At 42.6% G+C, this 20,839-nt stretch overlaps 2 protein-coding genes across 3 annotated transcripts in view; one reads left to right on the forward strand and one right to left on the reverse strand.

Annotated features, from left to right (window-relative positions):
- The window catches only part of MANBA (mannosidase beta), a 60,582-nt gene extending 52,400 nt beyond the window's left edge, over window positions 1–8,182 (forward strand). For both annotated transcript variants that reach the window (XM_081876756.1, XM_081876757.1), the window contains 4 exons: window positions 1,332–1,476; window positions 4,437–4,579; window positions 4,971–5,228; window positions 6,226–8,182. In XM_081876756.1, the coding sequence (XP_081732882.1) occupies window positions 1,332–1,476; window positions 4,437–4,579; window positions 4,971–5,228; window positions 6,226–6,450 (771 nt within the window). In that variant the 3' untranslated portion in view covers window positions 6,451–8,182. The remainder of the gene's footprint in view (window positions 1–1,331; window positions 1,477–4,436; window positions 4,580–4,970; window positions 5,229–6,225) is intronic.
- Window positions 8,128–20,839, reverse strand: part of NFKB1 (nuclear factor kappa B subunit 1) — a 74,034-nt gene continuing 61,322 nt past the window's right edge. The window contains exons 17-24 of the mRNA XM_081876724.1: window positions 20,592–20,793; window positions 18,206–18,375; window positions 16,895–16,997; window positions 14,435–14,559; window positions 13,788–13,854; window positions 11,976–12,148; window positions 10,677–10,857; window positions 8,128–8,823 (exon numbers count right to left, since the gene is read on the reverse strand). Of these exons, the coding sequence (XP_081732850.1) occupies window positions 8,645–8,823; window positions 10,677–10,857; window positions 11,976–12,148; window positions 13,788–13,854; window positions 14,435–14,559; window positions 16,895–16,997; window positions 18,206–18,375; window positions 20,592–20,793 (1,200 nt within the window). The 3' untranslated portion in view covers window positions 8,128–8,644. The remainder of the gene's footprint in view (window positions 8,824–10,676; window positions 10,858–11,975; window positions 12,149–13,787; window positions 13,855–14,434; window positions 14,560–16,894; window positions 16,998–18,205; window positions 18,376–20,591; window positions 20,794–20,839) is intronic.

Raw genomic sequence — 20,839 nt, forward strand, 5'->3', positions numbered from 1 at the left:
TAATCGTGGTTGCATAATGCAACATGTATTGCAGAGAACCTGGTACAAAATTATGATAATTGTGTCAAGTGTTTGAATTACACAGTGGGTGAAATCTTGGGTCCAGTGACATCGTTTTAAATTATCGATGGGCTTCTCCCCACACACCGTACAGAGAAATACACATGTACCGTTGTGTATAAAGTGTCACCCGGCTGTTTGCTTTGTGATTACAGGCTGTGTATATACTGGTTGTCAGGTCTGTGTCTCTCTGTATGGTGAAACATTAACTCAGCCCTGTAGGCACAATGTTAGACTTGTCTTTTCCTATCCAGGGATTATGACGGTGCACTGAAAACATATAAAGTTGTTTTTTGGAAACAGGTCTAGAAACCACTTGTGCTTATCTGCAACAACTGACAACCTCATAAGAGTTTTGGAAAGACTCTGATGGGCAGTTTTCAATATCTGCAAAGGTAGCCACATTAGTTTGCTGCAGCAAAAACAACCAAAAGCCTTTTGGCACATAAAAGGCCAGCATTGTTTATGTTATGGCACAAACTACTTTGGGCTAGAGCCCACTATGTCAGATGCAAGGGAAGGGGGGAAATGGGATGCAAAAGGATTGTTTGTGGATGCAAAATGACATTTTACAGCAACATTGGCTGGCGATTACACAGTCACTATAGCATTTCTGAGTAAGGTGATAATAGAATTAGAGACTAAATGTATTCATACATTTTGCTGTGAAAGGTAATTTTGCATACGTTCAAGCTATTGTTGATTTGTCACAGGCTGTAATTTTGCATGCCGCCGCCTTTCAGCTGCAACATTTACATTCCCTGCTCCCTTTTTTGTGCTTATACACCACTGAAAAAGAATGGCTGGTGGACTGAGGGTAACATTCCATGCATCCCATGAAGTAGGCTCTAATGCGTGAAAGTTTGTGCCAGGAGAGCATTTGTTAAGCCTTTAAGGTGCCACAACACTCTTTTGAGGTTTGTTTGTTTTTTAAATGCTCTTTATTAATTTTGCATATAGTTCAGAAAATGATAAAACACAACGGAGGGACTCTTGTGAGGTTTGACTGTATATTTTAGGAATTTTTTAGAGCATTGTTTGAAATGCACAACCTACCTGCGGGTATAGGGCGGTATATAAATTCAATAAATAAATACCGCTTACAAATCAAAGTGGTACAGCCCAGAAAGGGTTTTACCATGTGATCTGCTGTTCTCTGCAGTCCATTCTTGGGGGTCTGCATTATCGTCTGTATCTTTCGCAGTTCTATCATTACACGAGCACTTAGTAATGATATTTTTTTCTTTCTGTTTTGGGTTTCGCTGATTTAGATTATGCAGGCCCAGTGCATAAAGTCCCAAACGGAGTTCTATCGTCGCAGCCAAAGCGAGATAATCAATGGGGAGGGGCGCACCATGGGGGCACTATATTGGCAACTCAATGATATCTGGCAGGCTCCTTCCTGGGCTTCTCTGGGTAAGTCTTCTCCAGCCAAAGCAAAATTAGAAATTGGGCTGCTTTAATGTGCATGCTTTCTTACTGTCTTTGCACGCCTATTTTATTTACAGTGGTACCTCAGGTTACATACGCTTCAGGTTACAGACTCCGCTAACCCAGAAATAGTACCTCAGGTTAATAACTTTGCTTCAGGCGGCAGCGGGAAGCCACATTAGCTAAAGTGGTGCTTCAGGTTAAGAACAGTTTCAGGTTAAGAACGGACCTCCGGAACGAATTAAGTACTTAACCTGAGGTACCACTGTATTTATATTTCACCTTTGCTGTGAGGAGATTAAGGTGGTGAATGTGATTCTCCCCCTCAATTGTATCTTCACACCATCCCTGCGAGGTTGTATAGGCTGGGAGAAAGTCCCTGGCCCAAGGTCACCTAGTGAGCTTCATGGCCAAGTGGGAATTTGGACAAAATAGTTCTGATCGTGCAAGGATTTCCATTTCCACGATTGAACTTCCCCACCCTCTCCTTGGGCTGCACCATCTCCAGATCTGTCCTGGAGGGGGAAACCCAGAACAGATTTAGGAGGGACACAGGAAGGGGAGAAGGAAGGGAGGTTCTGTTGCACAGCCAGATGTTCTTGTGCTGGCAAGAACTACTTTGTTGGGTACTGCCCAGGGTACCACAAATTAAATTGCAGCATTTTGTCAAATGCCTTAAAGCACCAAGCTTTTTAGCCATTTCAGGCATGCAGTGGTAACCAACATGGTGCCCTCCAGGTGTTGTGGACCACAACTTCCCTCGTCGCTGTCTGAGAGGAGTCGGAGTGCAAAACATCAGAGGAGCATCGCACTGGCTACCTTTGGGATAAGGCTTAACATTAAAGTCTGGTTCCTACAATGTCAGCAGTTCCCAAGGGTGTGTGTGCATGTGTTCCCATCTCCAGTTTTACCTGGGGTGTGTCCCAGGAAGAGCTAATATAATCTGCATGTCGTTCTGGTAGATAACTTTTATGTGCAGAGGAAAGAAGTTAGGAGATATTAAAAGCAGAGCCTTTAATTATGTCATAGGATTAGCCTTTGCAGCTATACAGGTTGTTATGATTTGGTCTGAACAGTCTCTTCCTCTCTGGGCATGTTTCAATCATTGTTGAAAAATTAAAGAGACATCTGTTTAAATTAGCACTTGACTCTCTCAGAGGCTATTAACAGACTGTCGGGGTTTTGTAGTATGAATAGCAAGACGTATGTTTCTGAGCTCTCGGCTCCCCCAATTCCATCGTAGTGGATTTGGGTGATAACGGTGGTCAGTTCCCACAACCATGTCTTGGCTTAGGAAGCTGAAATATGTATCAGTGGTCAGATATATGGGTATAAAAGGGGCAGGAGCAAATTTTCATTGAATAGGGTTCAAACTACAAGGGAGAAAAAGATAGATTTAGGCAGTGGCATAGCGTGCGGGGTGCAGGGGGGGCCGGCCACACCGGGCGCAACATCTGGGGGGCGCGCTCGCACTCGCAGCTCTCTGCCCCTACTAAAATCCATGGGTTAGGGGGCGCAAATTACTTGCCTTGCCCCGGGTGCTGACGACCCACGCTACGCCAATGGATTTAGGTTAATGATGATTTAAAGTGGCACAATGCTGTTTTAAATGTATAGTGTAGATAGGGCCTTAATCAGCCACATGGGACAGCTGTAGCCACAGTGTGAAGTTTCGTCTTTAGGGGAGGAAAGCAAATGGCAACCAGTGTTTGCTGAGCCTCAGGTCTTGTGTAATGTCACCTTGACATACCTGATTCAAATCACACATTTTACTTGGAAGGGATGACTCAGTTTTAGTCTCATCACATCTAGCACTTACATCATCCAGTGAGCTGAAACCAGCAGCTATTAGAGAGAATAATAGCTTTTGGATGCATGATTATGGTACAGACCAAGGAAATGATGCCTTTGGGGTTTGCAGTTGATTAATTTAGCACTGGTCCCAGAGAGGAACGGGCTGCCTACTCTGTTGGTGACTGTTGGTGAGAAGAACTTCAGGGAAAACTTAAAAACCAGGAACCTACTGCTGCCACCCTCCTTTATTCTGTGTCTCTATCCCATGTCACCCTTATTATTTGTTGATTTGTTAAAGCGTTTCTACTATATACCCTTCAGAGTAAAAAAGGCTGCCAGAGCAGTGTACAAAAATAGCAAGACAGTCCCTGCCTTCAGGCTGACAAATCTGAAAGGGCATAACACAAAAGGAAAAGGAACTGGGAGGGAGAAGGAAAATCAAGGCCAGTTTTCTAGTTACAAAGTTTATCTGGTAGCAATTAATGAAGCTGGATGTAAGCACAACAGATGGTCTGCTATTTCCTCTGCATCTGGTGGTTTCAGCCACCTCTTTCTCTGCAGTGCAGTTGCTTAAAATACAGCACATTAATTGCTTGAATTCCAGTGGGCCCATCACCTGCTTTTCAGATAAGTTGTCACATTTGTTGAGTGCATATACATATTTGTGTATGCCCTATATAGCATGTGTCATCACATTCACTGTGGTCGCCCTGCAACAACCCCACTGCATGCAGGGAATGGATTGCCCAATGGTGAGAGGGGTTTAGCAGTTCTGGGGGAGCTGGTGCCTCTCGTTTCTGTAAGAGAACCTGGTACCTTTCTGCAAACACCTGCCTGGTATGGCTTCCATTTTGAACAGCAGCAATAGAGAAAGTAGAAGGTTTTTAACATGTGAACAGGAATGAGTGTATGGGCTGCTTTGATACAAGCACAAGTATTAATAAGGGGAAAGAGTTAGCTCCAGGGGTGAAGCAATAAATAAATATATGTAAGTGATACCCACTCATTCCCCTCAAGTCATTTATGAACCAGCCTTCTTCTGACTCTAGAAAATGAAAAAGGCCTCTTAATCTGAATGGTTGCATAGTAAGGTAAGCTGCAGGTCATTCCAGGGTATGGTTAATATATTTTCTCCTTTGGAACCTTCTCAGAATATGGTGGCAAGTGGAAGATGCTCCATTATTTTGCCCAGCGCTTTTTCGCTCCTTTATTGCCTGTGGCATACGAAGATAAAGATGTGCTCTACATATATGGAATCTCAGATCTTCACACAGATTATGAGCTGACGCTCAGGGTAAGTTCCACTTTGCCCATTCTCTGAAGCTGGGTCTGGAAAGAATTCAGGGGCTGGGCGGGGAGGACTTTCCCCCAACCCTCCCATTCAACCCAAAGGAAAATCTTAAAGAGACTAGCTCTAAAGAAATACTCCCAGCTATGAAATAATGTTGCGTTTTGAGTTTTTAAGTGAGGTGTAAATATTTGAATTTTGCAAGTGAATGTTGTAGGATTATTGCCTGAATAAAGGCATCCTCCTGTCAAAGTCAAGCTCTTTTGAAGGCTATCAATTTTAATAAAAGAAAAGTAAACATGTGCTCAATCTAGGTTGAGTTATTTGAGTTTTATTAATGGCAAGGAAGCATTCATAATCTGCCTTTATTGTCTTGAACTCTTAACCTGCCCTGCAGGTCAGTCTGCATGATTGGGGTTTGACGGAGCCAGTGTGTACCTTGGCTAAAAAGGGTGTGCTCATCAAGGGAGGAGCAGCTGTCCCCATCTACAAGGAGCCCATCAGTGACCTTCTGAAACAATGTGGAAATTGTACCAGGCAAAGCTGTGTTGTCACCTTTTCCCTTGAGGGTGAAGAGGAGCTCTCCAGCCCAAGCAATTACCACTTCCTGTCCTCATTGAAGGATGCAGTGGGATTAAAGAATCCACAACTTCTTGTAAGCAACAAAATTATTTTGTTCAAGTAATAACCTTCGTTCCTTGGCACACAAGTAGCAGTTCATAGAACCACAGAGGGTATAGAATAACTGCAGTGAGATGTCTTGGCCCTGAGTAATACTCAGAAGCTGTGTATGAAGTCAGTATACTGAACTCTGTGCATAGTACCAAAGGACCTGTGATTTCACTCTTATGGAAGCATTATGTGCTGATCCTTACAAAAGGTAAGGACGGAGCCTCAGATGCCATATGCAAAACTGTCTAATTCCCATCATTTATAGATGTCATGGAATTGAACTTTTATTGCCGCTTCTTGGTGGTTTTGCCTTAAAATGGAGCAGTTACTTTGGAGCACAGAAAGTGCCTCATGTCTAAATAAAATGGCATTCCTGCTTAATGCTGATTGCAGGTCCTGCCAAGGCTCCGTGTCTTCAGCATGTCTGCAAAGTCAGGCTGAGCCAGTGCAAATAGGAACTGGGAACAAGAAGAACAGTCAGTCCTTCTGCGTTATGGATTTATGAGGCAGTATTTCCTGAGACCTTTTGTGGGTTCCATAAGAAGTAATGGGGGGCACACTGGTGTGTCATCTTGGCAAACCAAGACTTAACTGGTGCAGTTCTGGGGAAGAGTAATTTCCTCCATCTCCTGGAATTGCTGAAGAGGAAACCATAGTACAGTGATAACCAATGTGGGGTCCCTCCAGGTGTTTGGGGACTACGACTCCCATTAACCCTGACCATTGTTCATACCGGCTGGGACTGATGGGAGTCGTACATCTGGAGTTACGCTAGCGATCCTTGCCGTAGTATTAAACTAGTATAAAAATAATGTTTAAATCAGGTTTCAAGTAACAAGCAGCTCCATATGCCATTATTTCCTTTTCTGCAGACAAGCTTGTTGTGAGGAGGAATAAATTATTAAAGCACATTGTTTATAATAGGGAATTTCTACTAGGCAAACTGCACAGATAATAATGCTTTGCCCCCTCCCCTTCAGGCTTCTGTTTCCCAAGAAGGAGATCAGTTTCAGATTATCCTGGAAGCCTCAGCCATCGCTCCTTTTGTTTGGTTGGATGCTGGAAACATCCCAGGAAGATTCAGTGACAATGGTTTCCTTCTCACTGAGAAACGGAGAGTCATACTGTTCTACCCTTGGGAAACCACTAGCGCCAAAGAGCTGGAGAAGTTGCTCAGCTTCACATCACTGACAGACATTTCCTGAGGAAAGGCCTGAAGGAGGGAGAGGAAGCTGAAGGGAAACGGGAATGAAACGCCGCAGCAAGAGAGGCACAAAGTTGGACCATTAAACATCGTTCTTGTGCCAGCATCTTCCACACTTGAGACCCTTTTGTTCAGCGGACTGGAGCCCAGAGCAAATCAGCACAGCTACAGAACAAGGTGACCACGTATGCTAAGAGAGCTTAATGAAAACAGTGAAATGAAGTGCATAGAATGATGCTTTAGTGCCCTCATTTACTTTTCCTCTGTATTCTGGCATCAGGGCTTTTTATTTAAGATGGAAGGATGTGCTGCTCCAGTATTAGACTAAGGAGCCATACTGATGCACGTCTCAGATTATAGGGAAGATGGGTGGTAGTGGAAGTCTTAGTTATTGGGGCTCGTCAACGTGGGACTTCCCTAAGGGTCTCACTCCCCAGATAGTTAGAACAGTGCCCCCAAGGCATGCTTAAAGTTGCAAGGTGCAAAAGTCCAGGAACCACTTGCAAAGTAGGCCTGATATGTGTGCTGCTAAAGATGGCAGGAAAAAAGATAATAGGAGTGGCTGCAGGCATAAACAAGAGTATTTTTTCCTTTACCACTGCATATTCTCAGTCAGCAGCTACTCATTGGAAGGAGCTCTTTATAATCACTGGCTGCTATTGTTTTGGTTGGCTTGAACTGTGGCACTTCTCAGCTAAGGATTCCTTCTTTCACTGGTCCACACTGTGTTCAGACGGCTGGTGGTTGTTTTTGCTGCAACAGAGTGACAGCTAAGTATTGTGTCATCTTAAGAAGACCTAACAGTTGGTTTTCTTTATCATCTGTGGCTGTGAAGGGTGGTCATTTTTATACATTTAAGCTCTGAATCTTGTCACAGGCTGTACCATTGCCAATCAACTTTTACAGTCGTACCTTGGTTGACGAACGGAATCCGTTCCAGAAGTCCGTCTGACATTTGAAAACCAAGGTGCGGCTTCCGATTGGCTGCAGGAGCTTCCTACACTCAATTGGAAGCCGTGTCGGATGTTCAGGTTCCAAAGAACGTTCGCAAACCAGAACACTCACTTCTGGGTTTGCAGTGTTCGGGAGCCAAAATGTTTGAGTTGCAAGGCGTCCATCAACTAAGGTACGACTGTACACCCCCCTTCAAACCCACATAATGGTTGACTGAGGATCACACTCTATTCTTTCGATGAAGTGGGTGCTAGTCCATGAATGCTTATGTCATAATGTCAATGTTAAAGTTGCCACAAGGACCTGTTGATCTTGGTTCACCTGTCTTTCCCACTTCCAGTATGTTTTTTCAGCACCCTTGCCTGTTTACTTAAGTGTCCAGCTCACAGCTATCTGACACACAAGTGGAAAAAGGTGTGAATAGTTTCTTCCTATAGTTCAAGAGAGTTTAAGGGGGGTTTCTATGGACACATACAGTGGCCTTCTGTGTTCTCACCTTCTTTACCTCTTAAGGAGTTTAGGAGGTAAGCGGCCCTTGAGAGAAGTTACTGAAAATTTTTAGCAGGACCTTAGGCCTTACTCAGGCAATCTCATAATGTAAAAATGCCTCACCCTATTGATTCACCTTCTGATTTGAGTGCTTTGTCATCAAGCTAATGGGAGCAGTTTGCCTCCAGGACCTTAGCTGCTTTCCATGTGTGCTTCAGCACAAAAATACAGAAAATGTGAATTTTGTCTTTTATTATAAAAGTAAAATAAAAAAACCAAGTATTTAAAAAGCACATTATTTTCCTTGAGTAATTTCATCTAAACAAGAATATTTACAGCAGAAAGCTGGTAAAACAGGATGGGGAAAACAGTCTGAAGCTTGGATGATTTTTATAGACACCAGATGAAAATTTAAATATACTTACTGAAATATACATTATATTCTTTTGACTTAAGTATCTATCTGATCACTGCTTATGACCCTGTTCCACGCTCCACAGCCAATGTCTCTCTTGTAATTTTTACCACACATCATGTTGGTAGTCCATTTCTTCTATAGGTGAAGATCTTAGGAAGAAAGAAGGCCACTCCATCTTCATGCTGCTGGTCCTGAGCTTCCCACTTTACCGGGACCTGATTCCTGTTTCTTGAACAGTCAATGTACGTTTTAAAGAGCTTTTTCTTCCAGTGCACTTTGAATTGTTAGGAACTTCCTCCCTCTGCAGGAAACTTTACCAAACCATTCCACACTTCTAAGTGGCTTCAATTTTGCCTTGTGGCAAGCTGTCCTGGCCATAGCCTGTGGTTAGTTTCTTAAGTGTTACTGGTGACTTGCTGGTGAAAGACTCAGAATATGTGAAGCTGAGTTTGCGGAGGGAGATCTCTACACCGCTGTCACAAATACTTTCAGCATCCTGGAATTTGAGATCACCTGGCAGAGGGGAAAAGGAACATGTTGCATAATTCATAGGGTTTTGAGAAAATGCTAATACAATGCAATATATCCAGTTCAGGAAATAAATCAAAAGAGCAATGCAAAGGCCTCTTTGCTCCCCAGACAATGGTGAAAATAAAACAAAAATTACTAGCAGCTGCAGAAGGAGTCCAGGGCAGAAGCTTTCTGAATCTGAGTGTTTCCAGGCAACATGTTTTGCACACTCAAGGTCTCTGGCTGGCTGAATCCTTGGCACTTCCAATTAAAAGAGCTTTGTTGGCAAAACTAGGAAGGATTTCTGCCTAAGAATATGGCTAATCCAGAAAATGCTGGGATAGATGGCCAAGCGGTATTTATATGATAAGGCAGCTTCACATGTCCTGAAGCCTTGGGTTGTCCTTTTGCTAAGCCCTTGTGCTAAGCTTGTTTTTCCTACCATGCTACTAAATGCCAGGGCTGCACCAGCTGCAAGAACATTGGGAAGGTAACCTGTGTTTTCTAAGGTTCCAGCACTATTTTAAAAAATCATCTTGGAATTATTGAGATCTGGCAAAAGAAGCCGTCACCTAGATAAGGTATGGGTTCAGATTTACTGAACTGCTCCCTTAAGAATCGTAACTATAGATTGCTCTGTTGCTTCCCTTAAATGCACTACTGCCAGGCCAAACAATTAAAAAAAACCTAATGAATGTGTTTGCAGATAATGAGAGAACAAAGTAACAGTGAAATCCTCAGCAAGTTGGTTCAGAAACAAGTTGATTTCAATAGGACTTTCTTGCTAGTAATTGTGTTAAGGATTGCATTTCAAATTTGTTTGTTTTTTACTCTTTTCTTAGTAAACTAGTGGGGTATTTTAAGCAAAGCTATTATTTTACTATTACATCTTTTCCTCCCTGTTGCTCAGAGCATCATATATGGGTGTAATGACTGTCCTATGAAGGCACTAACCAAGGTATGGGGAGCTTTTGGCCCTCCAGATGTTGCCAAACCACAACTCCCATCAGCCCCAGCAAGCATGGCCAATGATCAAGGATGGTGGGAGCTATAGTTCAGCAAAACCTGGAGTGCGAAAGGTTCTCCACATCATCACTAACCCAACAAACCTGCTTAACTTCAACAAGGTGTGTCCTCAGTCTTAATTCATGGCATTTCCCTTCCAAAACCTTTAAATGCAGAGGACTAAAATATAGATCAATCCCTTCCTCGTCCATGTCAGTTCTGCATGTTTTCATTCCTAACTTTCGTCTACATCCCATTAATATTTAAATACATAGGTTATTACAAAATATCTATTCAAATATGTATTTGATCTCCATGTATACAATTCAAAATGTGTTTTATTCCAAACCAACAGTTTTTAAAACACATTTTGGTAGGTTTCTTTAAATTTTGCAATACAGTTGTGGGCTCAGAGTAGTGTGAAACACAAAGGGATAATATATGTTCCGATCGACAACTTTAGTCTGGAAGTGTGCATCAAGTAACTTTGCACTGAAATTTATGGGAATTTGTCAAGGACACCTAGTCTGAATACTCTTTGAGATGCATCAACTCAGGAGCTGTCTAGTTCTGCAGTTGTGAATGGATATGTGTGTCTTGCCCTTTTCTCCAGGAACTTCACAGCAAAGTTTTAGGCTAAGAAGAACCCTACAAGAGTTAGGGAATTCCTAACTTCACCCAGTGGGTTCTGCGGCTGCGAAAGGATTTGAATCTAGGTTTGTCACATGCAAATCAAACAATTTAGACACCTCATTGTTCTGTCCTTATTACCATCTCTGCCACAGGGGTGGGGTGGAGCTGCAAAATGTTTGTTTTATTGCAGGAGCATTGATTGGCATAGAGCAGTTTACCTGTTTGTGCTATCATGGGAGGGGAAGGCGATTCGCATAATGGAGGTCTTGCATCCTTTGCCTGCTCTTTGCTGGACTGGCTCGATGAGATGGATAATGAGTTCTGAATTATTTCTGCAGCCTCTGTACAATCCATTTCTATCAAGGCATCAACCAGCTCCCTTACAGTGCCACCAGAAACCTGCATAGATATTAAAATAAAGGTAAACAAACTGAGGCAGGCTTTCCACCCAATTAAAAGAGGATCATTAGCTTTCTATGGAAGTGCAGATCTACAAAAAACTTCGCAGCCGGTAACCTGACAGTTGGCTTTGGTTTTCCTTCAAAGAACAGAAATATCAACACTTATTGACTGAAGGTGAGTATATTATTATTATTATTATTATTATTATTATTATTATTATTATTATTATTATTATGCAGGTGGTAATAATAAGGTCCTGGGGTAGGTTACAACAATGTAAAAAGATATTAAAATCAGTTAAAATAATTCACCATCAAAAGAATATGGTGGGTCCTAAAATAGATATATTTCAGGTGTCAAAGTCAAGGTGCACCATTAGCATGTGACAAAACTACAATGATGGTGCCAGTAACATTCCACAGCCTAGCTTTAGGGGCTGCCACCCCGCAGCTCCTGAGGGTGCTGGAACTAACAAGGGGCCTTTCTCTGCCTGTCTGACCCAAGGGAGCCTGTAGTAAACTCTTTAACATGAACCACTTCAATTGGGCCCAGAAACAAACATGAGATATCCCTAGAATTCTTATAAACATGCAGCCACGTGGCAGAATAAAATATGTAATAGGTGGAGAGCATTGTTTAATTTACAAAAGAAGGACCTATATGATTGTGTCTTGCCATGTGCATGGCATGACTACACAAACTTTTCCTGCGATTAACACTGAGAGAATCTCTCACCTTATAGTGAGTTTCTAAATAATGCAGCAGCCTAAAAAGGGTCATACATGCTCCTGCAAAGGGGTATTCTTAACATCATATGGTTGGAAATGATCAACAGGGTCTAAAGGTCCCAAATTCCCCAGTCCAAGCTCAATATGCACACCAATAAATGCACAGAACTTGTGTATTTGCAGGCCTAACTCGCCATGTGCAAATGATAGGCTGTCTCCTGTTCTATAATCAATAGAAACATCATCATAGGCACAGGCACCCTCAGGGTTGTTGTGACAAGGAATTATTGAGGGATCTTACTAGGTAGGTGCTTATAGACATTAAAGACAGGATGCAAGGCTAAATGGGCCATTGGGCTGGCCCATTAGGCACATTATTCAAGTTACCTCATAATTATCAAGCAGGGTTTTTGATGGAGAGGGGCTCAACCGGAAGGCATTGTTAAGTATCCCTAGGCCAAGCTTCTGCGCCAGCATGGACCAGTTTTTGTTCAGATCAGGCACTTCAAGTAACTTGTAAAGCTGTAACTTGACATCCTCCTTCAGCTCTTTCATGTTTCCTGGAAGAAGTTGAAAAACAAAACCGAATGTGTATTTACTCTCCACTAGCTATATTTCAACCCTTGTTTCTCAAGCGGAAGCAAATGCTCATTTTAAATGCACAAGCATGTAAAAACCCACTGTTGACCACAGCCAGAACTGAGCATGAACTTGGCCATCCCAAAGTCTCCAGTGCAAATTTGAATGTTGGATGTGAGCCTCCTTTTTCCTTCCAGGCATGCTAGTCTGTTTCAACTAAACCCAGGAGTCAGCAAATCTTTTCAGCAGGGGGCTGGTACACTGTTCCTCAGACCTTGTGGGGGTCTGGAGTATATTTTGAAGGGGGAAAAATGAATTCCTATGCTCCACAAATAACCCAGAGATGCATGTTAAACAAAAGGACACATTCTAGTCATGTAAAAACATGCTGATTCCCAGACCGTCCGTGGGCCAGATTTAGAAGGTGATTGGGCTGGATTCGGCCCCCAGGCCTTAGTTTGCCTACCCATGAACTAAACACAGCAATAATATCCCACTGTGGGTAGATTTGAGACCATATGCTGATCATAACCCGTCTTTTTAAGAGACAGCGCAAGTATAACCCTTCAATGCTTTTTTAAAGTTTCAAGGTGTGTTAAAATTCATCTTCTGTTCACAGTGATCTAGTGCCCTTTGTCCACTACCTGGCCTAGATATGGGGAGTAAATTAATTTGAACAGGTTGCTGCCAAGGAGCTCTTTCTCTTGCCAGGGACTGGATGGGACAAAAGCTAAGCAACTGAGTTTGGATGTGCAAAATCTCTTAGCTGCTGAAACGAAACCATTTTTTCACAGGGAAAGGCGCTATAAAAAGATGCTTTCATCAATGTAACTAGGACTATCGCATGACAAAATAAATGTTAGGTTGCAATCCTAAGCCCACTTAGCATGAGTTACTTCTAAAGTAAACATGCATAGAATTGCAATGAGTTGAGCAACTGTAGATTATAAGTTATCAAGTGGGTAAAAATTAGTCCTGAAACAGAAACAATGCTTTGATTTTAGATGACATGCACTTACTTTTTAAATATGTATTTGTATTATTAATAAATGTTTTTGAAAACACTGCTGCCTAATTAATTGAGAACACTTTCTTTTAGTCTATTAAAATGGATTACTCTGATTATCAGTCAAACATTGCACATCCACTATCAAATATGGAACTTTACAGAGTGATAGCAAAAGAGAAACATCTCTGACCTGAAGAGCTTACTGCTCTGGTAGTCTTTGTTTCAGCTGAGAAATAAAATGTAGGTGGTGAAGAGTTAAATACTGTACACTTACTCCCAGGTAAGTGCAGGTAAGTCTAAGGCAAAGGCTGCACAGGAAAGGGTTTTTATAAGGATTTGATGGATGAGAGAGAGGAGGCATCACATGGCTGTTCTGAGAGAGGTTTCCAGGGAATAGACAGTGTTGTTTAAGAAACCTTGAGATGGCTGAAGGCAAAAAGTGCTGCCTCCTAGGTCAGGCTGTACAATTCAGCTCTCAAGTGTGCTTTTAGCAAAGAACAATAAGTGCCCTGCAGCAAACCTGCTGCAAAATAATACTGAGCAATCAAGCTAAGCTGGAGAAGAAAGAAATATCAGCCAGTCCCCCCCCCCCCGCTTATACACACCCTTACCTTGTGTCAATAGATCTTCGGAAGCTGTCTTTGATTTGGAGGGTTTACCATTCAAGATATCGTACACCTGTTAGGAAGAACAGTTAGCTAATTAGTGCAAACGCAAAGCGAAAGCATCCAGCTGCATCCTGTACATTTAAGTTTCAAGTCTGGCATTTATAGTCTTCAAGTGGTCAGCTGGTAGCATAATGCATATCTGTATTTTAGTGCTGGAGGAAGCTGAGCCTTGGGTCCCCACACTTTCCCCGCCTCCTCCAGCATAACTGCAAAGAAAAAATTGGAAGTGACTGCTTCCATTTTTAAAGTAAAGAGGTGCCAGTACTCTGTACAGGTGAGTACTGTCACAAAAAAGCCCTTCTGCTTCTGCTCAGCCATACTTTAAAGAAAAGAGAATTATTTTTAAAATGTAAATCAAATTGCAGCTGCAACCAAGTCAACTGCTGCATCTTTGATTGTCACCCCAAACTGCAATATATATATGGGTATTCTTGTAGTTTTTAATACTAAAGACTACTCCCCACTCCCCACATTCCCACTCCCCACATTCCTGTACACAGATTGGAAAAAAGGGCCTGGTCCATATTCTCAAACAGGCCTTAAATGAAAGATGTACTGGCTGTTGAGATGCCTTCATCCTAGCCACTTGCCTCCCAGCTAGTTGCCATGTCCAAAGGTGTTGTTCCAGGTATGACCCCTTCATCTTCACCATCTTTGTCTTTCTCATCATCTTGTTCAAACAATGGTTCAAAGTTCTCAATGTGGGGATCTGCGCCTGCGAGGTGAAGCAAAGCACCACGGTGGAAGATTGTAACACCTTCGCATCAGTAAACCCTTCTGCTCTAATATTCAGTCAAGTAAATATGCAAAAGGAATTCCGGTGTGTAGGGCCAGCCCTAACATTATGAGGCGACCACCTTGGGTGGCTTGATATGGGGTGGTGGGTGGCAGTAGAAGCAGCTGGTTGTTCCTCCTGATCCTCTCTGCCCCCACACTGCCTGCCCTAGGCCCCCTAATCTGACCTGCCTAAGCATCACCAATGTTGAAGTAAGATTCCACTGCCAGTCTGTTTGGCTTCTATATGCAGAATGGGAAAGATCTGTCACTCACCAAAGGTTGCCATATGTAAAGCCTCCTTTACTTTTATCCAAGAATGATAGATTAAAAATGCTAAGACTGGGTAAAAAATGAACCTTTTTGTTCATTTTGCATGGTTCATGCCTATCAAAAAGATGCATGCTTTTGGACAGAAGTCTTTGTTTTGTTTAGGATTCTCATTTTTCTTCTTCACCGTTTGCCTCTCTTATTAAAAAACTTCTCATTCTTTAAGAATTTAGTGTTATGTGATTATAACAATGTATTAGGGCCTTTTCCTGCAACTTATTCAATGCTGCTACAAATGTTTTTCCAGAAGGGGGAGCTCAAGTGCTTCATGACAGTTTCTAAATCCATTCAAATGCACCAGTTATTAATATTGTATTATGCTTGTGGTGATGAGATGCCTCTTTGCTACAGTGCAATGGCTTGGAGTTGCTCAGAGAACAAAACGGTTTGCAGTCCAAATTCTGGGAGGGAAGGGAAAATTACTGATTTGGCTGGGGTCATTTTGCTACCTGAGGCAACTCCCACCACATTCCGCATACAAAAGCTAGTCATTAAATCGTACTTTCAACACTGGTGATGGAAAAGAAGCATAGGGGACAGGAGTCTTCCTCACACATTATACGAGAAGTCCAGAGGGTGGCAACACAAGAATGGGCTTTTTCTGTGGTGGCTCCCCACCTGTGGAAAGATCTCCCCAGTGACGCTCAACTGGCACTTTGGTTACATATATTTAGGCACCAGGCAAAAACATTCCTCTTCTCCCAGGCCTTTGACTAATTAAACAATCTACGGTCTTATGAATTGTGTTGGGGGGGAAGTATTGCTTTTGTCTGTTGTTATTGTATGCATTGTGAATACAGTATTGTAAACTGCCCTGTAATCTTTGGATGAAGGCGGTATATAAGTTTATACATACATACATACATACATACATACAGTGGTACCTCGGGTTAAATACTTAATTCGTTCCGGAGGTCTGTTCTTAACCTGAAACTATTCTTAACCTGAAGCACCACTTTAGCTAATGGGGCCTCCTGCTGCTGCCACACCGCTAGAGCACGATTTCTGTTCTTATCCTGAAGCAAAGTTCTTAACCTGAAGCACTATTTCTGGGTTAGCGGAGTGTGTAACCTGAAGCGTATGTAACCCGAGGTACCACTGTAATGATAATAATCGCTAAGGTAAAGGTAAGGTAAATGACCTCTGGATGGTTAAGTCCAGTCAAAGGCAACTGGGGTTGCAGCGCTCATCTCGATTTCAGGCCTAGGGAGCCGGGCTTTGTCCACAGACAGCTTTCCAGGTTATGTGGCTAGCATGACTAAACTGCTTCTGGTGCAACAGGACACCGTGATGAGTGCCAGAGTACACGGAAATGCCATTTACCTTCCCTATTTATCTACTTGCACTGGTGTGCTTTCGAACTGCTAGGCTGGCAGGAGCTGGGACCAAGCAACGGGAGCTCACCCTGTTGCTTGGACTCGAACTGCCAACCTTCTGATCAGCAAGCCCAAGTGGGTCGGTGGTTTAGACCACAGTGCCTAATAGTACACTGAACACAAGAACATGCTGTCTACACAGGTTTGTGTGAAAGAGTGTGACTTGGTCATTTGTATAGTTCAACCACTGTGCACACAGGCACACAAGCTCTACATTGCAAGTCAGCAACTGTATAGCTTTACTGTTTGTTTACAAAGACAGCACACTCACTGAATGTAACTTGCGAATACGCTGGGACAGTGGCGTAGCGTGGGTTGTCAGCACCCGGGGCAAGGCAAGTAATTTGCGCCCCTTAACCCGTGGATTTGCGCCCTCTAACCCATGGATTTGTGCCCCCTAACCCTAACCCCCAGATGTTGCACCCGGTGCGGCCGGCCCTCCCTGCACCCCCCACGCTACGCCACTGCGCTGGGAAATTAAGAGAAAAAGGCGATAATCAAGGAGAGTCTGGGGGAAAAATTATTTCACAGTACTAAAGCACCAGGAAGAGTTTAATGTTATTTTCTTACCTGCTGCTTTGAGAAGGGCTGTCATTTTTGTAGACCCCCTTCCAGCTGCTATGTGAAGTGGAGTCGTTCCGTCATATGTAGTGCTGTCGACAAATGCATCACCCTTTCAAAAAAGAGAAATAAATGAATGCTGGTTTAGATACTTACATGCACACTGGGACCATACTTTGATGCCTCTACACAATTTTGGGTCAGCTTGAAAGAGTGAGCCTCCAAGGCTTCATGACGTGGGATGAACATTTACTCTTGTATATGGACTTGTGTGAGAATGATACGTAAGAGTGCTGAATTTAGAGCCGAAATGAAGCCATTTGTAAACGAATAAGCGAACAAAAAGAGGATTGGGTGAACTCTGATAATTAAATATTTAGTTAAGTGTTTACTCACATTTATTTTTTAAAAAAATGTGCATTAAGCAGGAAAGATAAATAATGTTGAAAAAATATTTAACAGAATGGTCCCCAAAAAATAGCTTGGATGGTAAGCTGTAAAAATGAATGTTTTGCAAAAATAAAAATAAAATAAATACATACATACATGCACACACCCATTCCAGATGTAATGCAACACTAAATTATTGGTGAAATATGATCACACATTTATGCAGGTTTTACTGTTTTTAACTGGTAAAAGGCCAGTATAAATATACATTGATATTCAATTGCAAACCAGGCCCATCAGAATATACATTGCTCTCCATGTGTTACTAGATGAAAGTGAATGTCAGTAACTGCTAACAAAATAAGTAAACAAATGAAAGGTCACCACAGAATCTAAAACTCAATTTTTAGATTGTAAAACTTTATTGTATTGTAAAGGTTCGGCTTCTTAGCCCCGCCACAGGCTCTTAATAATAGCTTTAGAATGCATCAGTCAAATCCATTTAAAGCTGCAATCCTATTCCTAGTTACCAGGGAGTAAGTACCGATGAACTCAATGGGACTTCTGAGTAGCTATATGTAGGACTTCACTGCAAGTATCCAAGATCAGAGGAAGGAAAACTTTCAGTGGGTTGTGTCTACAAATCTTGAGCTTAAAGGCAAGTCAGAGAGACTTTTTGTTTAAAAATAATTATGCATTTATACTACATTCATCTCATTCGAAAAAGCAGAGTTATCTCGTTGGGTTTTTTTATTGCTCAAAGTGCAGGGGTGGGAGAGCAGTCATCAGTGAACATTTGGGATGACAGAAAATGCTTCTGTGACATTATTCCCATGCATGACCTGTGGGCTGCATGTTGCCAACGCTGACCTAGGAAGCAAGGAAAATTGGCCAGGAAAACAAAGTGGTTCTGGCCCCCATGAAGCTCACCTCAAGCAGAAGGCAACCTGCCAAGGATATATTTCCTTGTTCGACAGCCAGGTGCAAGGCAGTTCTGCCAGATTTCTGTTCTTGGGCGTTGACATCAGCACCAGCAGCTATGAGCAGCCGGAGACAAGACACGCTATTTGCCATCACGGCTAGGTGAATAACAGCCAGCCCTGCAATGAAGAAGCACAGTACAGCAGCTGAATAGTGTGACGAGATCTCAAGCTCCGAAAAGTAGCTGCAGAAAAGCTAAACGTGGGAAATAAAGGGAGGCTGGGTTTCGGCTTCTCATGATTTGGGAGCGGTAATTCATGAAAGGAGAAGACCTACAGTTTTGGGATGCATGTCAGAAAAGTAGGGGGAAGAGAGATTACCATAGCAGCTGGTTTCATTTCCTTTTAAAACTTGTTTTGTACAGTGACAGCAAAAATAAGTGAATATTAAGAACCTAAGAAGAGCCTACTGGATCAGGTCAATGGTCCATCTAGTCCAACATCCTATTCTCACAGTGGCCAGACAGATGCCTGTAAGAAACCCGAGAGCAGGATTTGAACTCTTTCATTCTCCCCTCCTGTGATTTCCAGCAACTGGTGTTGCTGTGGAGGCTGAGCATAGCCATCAGGGCTAGAAGCACCTCGATAGCCTCCTCCTCGACGTTTAAGTTTATTAACAGGTAGGTATTAAGTTTTAAAAACTACATGTGTCATTGGGGGAAGTGGCTGGGGCTAAGCTCTGTTGGCAAGTGTTTCCATGTCCCCAAACACCCATAAAAAGAACATTCTTAGTGAGAAACTGAAAAACACTGAAGTTTCAGCTGAAACGCCATGACATCTGTAATGGGAATGGCAGATAACAGTGACTCAAATAGCACCCTCCCAATATTAGGCAGCATGGTGCTTGGTGGGGTGGAGAGGCAAACCTTTTTGAACCATATTTCTCTGGTGCTCTGTGTTGCAATCTGCACATTTAATATAAATTATGTTTTCAAACTGCCTTGTATTTTTACTTTTTAATGGATCTTAATTTTTATATGTTTCTGTTGCTTATTTTGTGTTTTCCAGTGCGGATTTAACTGCTTTGGGCATGTTTTATGGACTAGGGGGAAGCGGAGGTTTTGTTTATTTGCTAAATTAGTGGGTCAGAGTATTGCTTTCTTTATCATTTGAGTATTGTTAATGTTGTTCGCTATTATTTATACAGCTTGGTTTCCCCCCCATGGATGTTATATGAAACATTAACATATTATAGAATTCCACCCCCTCCGCTTTCCCCCTACGGTATTAAGTATTGCATATTTTTCTCCCAGTCGCTTGGAGACCTTTGAGTGACAAGCGACTAGGGCAACCAATGATCAAGGGTCTGGAAACCAAGCCTTATGAGGAACGGTTGAGGGAGCTGGGTATGTTCAGCCTGGAAAAGAGGAGACTGAGAGGAGATAGGATAGCCATCTTCAAATATCTCAAGAGTTGTCACATGGAAGAAAGAACAAGCTTCTCTCTTTCTCTGGTGGGTAGGACTCGAATCAATGGCTTCAAGTTACAAGAAAGGAGGTTCCATCTAAACATCAGGAAAAACTTTCTGACGGCTGTTCGACAGTGGAACAGACTCCCTCGGGATGTTGTGGTCTCTCCTTCCTTGGGAGGTTTTAAAGCAGAGGTTGGATGGCCATCTGTCATTGATGCTTTAGCTGAGATTCATAGAATCATAGAGTTGGAAGAGACCACAAGGGCCATCGAGTCCAACCCCCTGCCAAGCAGGAAACACCATCAGAGCACTCCTGACATATGGTTGTCAAGCCTCTGCTTAAAGACCTCCAAAGAAGGAGACTCCACCAGATTCCTGCATTGCTGGGGGCTGGACTAGTCCCTTGGGGTCCCTTCCAACTATACAAGGACTATGAATGCAATATTTTTAAAATGAAAAAACCCTTATGCTTCTCTTTCAAAAAGTAATAGGGGCAGGGGAGATAAGTTGAGAGGCAGTGTTACGTGGCTTTCTGCAGCTTCTGCCTGGTTATTTGTGTGGGAGATTGACACAAAGATTCTGCCACTCCCTTCCTGCAGTTACTCTTCTTTCTCCACTGTTGACTTTAGGTTGCAAGCTGCTTTAGGGCAGAAGCCTGACTTCCTGTTATAGTTTTGGTTTGCTGCTTCTGTTTATGTACAAAACTCGGAAAATCACCATGTAAGCTGATGACACAGTATATAAAACATGCATCTGGAAGAAATCTGCATGTGTTTTGATGCAACAACCCATCTGTTGATTGACAACACTGGGATTGAATCAGACATCTGTCCTGAAGAAGTGACTGATAAAATGCTATGTTCTGCATGATCCCTACAGAGTTTGAGAGACGTATAGCCGAAATTGCTCTGTGTCATTTGCCTACCTTCCCCATTAGGAAGATCTCTCATCAGAGAGGTCTCTTTGTGGCTAAGCAGCATACTCAACACCTTCTCCTCTCCTTGCTTCGCTGCTAGATGCAAGACTGAATTGCCATAGCGGTCCAAGAGGCTCACATCTGCCCCAGCTCTAAGCAAGTCCTTCACCACTCCTGCCTGCTTTGTGATAACAGCCAAGTGCAAGGGAGTCTGCAAGAAGAAAAGAAAATAGGAATCACCCAAATGCAGTGATAAT

The sequence above is a fragment of the Podarcis erhardii genome (genome assembly GCF_964252035.2).
Source record: "Podarcis erhardii genome assembly, chromosome: 9".
Taxonomy (NCBI): Eukaryota; Metazoa; Chordata; class Lepidosauria; order Squamata; family Lacertidae; genus Podarcis; species Podarcis erhardii.